Source organism: Naegleria fowleri, assembly GCF_008403515.1.
Source record: "Naegleria fowleri strain ATCC 30894 chromosome Unknown tig46, whole genome shotgun sequence".
In the NCBI taxonomy this organism is placed as follows: domain Eukaryota; phylum Heterolobosea; class Eutetramitea; order Acrasida; family Naegleriidae; genus Naegleria; species Naegleria fowleri.
Window position 1 is genome coordinate 1,850 of NW_025407978.1, and position 526 is coordinate 2,375.

The 526-nt window shown below is 37.1% G+C and overlaps 1 protein-coding gene across 1 annotated transcript; it reads right to left on the bottom strand.

Moving 5' to 3' along the window:
* Positions 1-166: 166 nt before the first annotated feature.
* On the bottom strand, positions 167-505 carry FDP41_005664 (uncharacterized protein; the record flags this gene model as incomplete). Its single annotated transcript, XM_044709213.1, has 1 exon — positions 167-505. The coding sequence occupies one exon, from the start codon at positions 503-505 to the stop codon at positions 167-169; it is 339 nt and encodes a 112-aa protein (XP_044560006.1).
* Between the last annotated feature and the right edge of the window lie 21 nt (positions 506-526).

Below are 526 nucleotides of genomic sequence, written 5' to 3' on the forward strand. Positions count from 1 at the left end.
TGGCAACCGTTGTCCTATTTTGAGAGAGAGGACACAACTTTCTATTTGACTTCTACTCTTTATGGAGAAGGGGTTGGTTCCAATTTGAAATTCCTTGTAGTTGGTGGTGCACAGAACTCACATGAAGATTCATGAGAAACCACAAGAGAGGATCGCTTTATTTCGACTAAATATTGGAGTCATTGGCTTTGCTCACAGTCTCGAACTTTTTCTCTCTTTTCATTCTTTCAATAAGAGCTTGGTCTCGTTCGAATTGTTCTCTCAAGTCCTCGAATGCTTTCTTTTTCTTTTCAACCTTTTGGAACTTGTAGAATGGTAAATCGAGTTTATGTTTCATCTTTTGAGGAACCTTCTTCATCTTCTTCTTTGGCTTTAGTTCGGATGCATGAATAGGTCCAGAATTTCCTCGATGAAATACCTTCGTCCAACCTTTGTCATCTGCTTTGTTTCTCAAAACATTAATGACCTGTATTCTTTCTTTTTCTTTGATGTCAAATTCCTTCATGTATTGATTTAACTCCTTTTT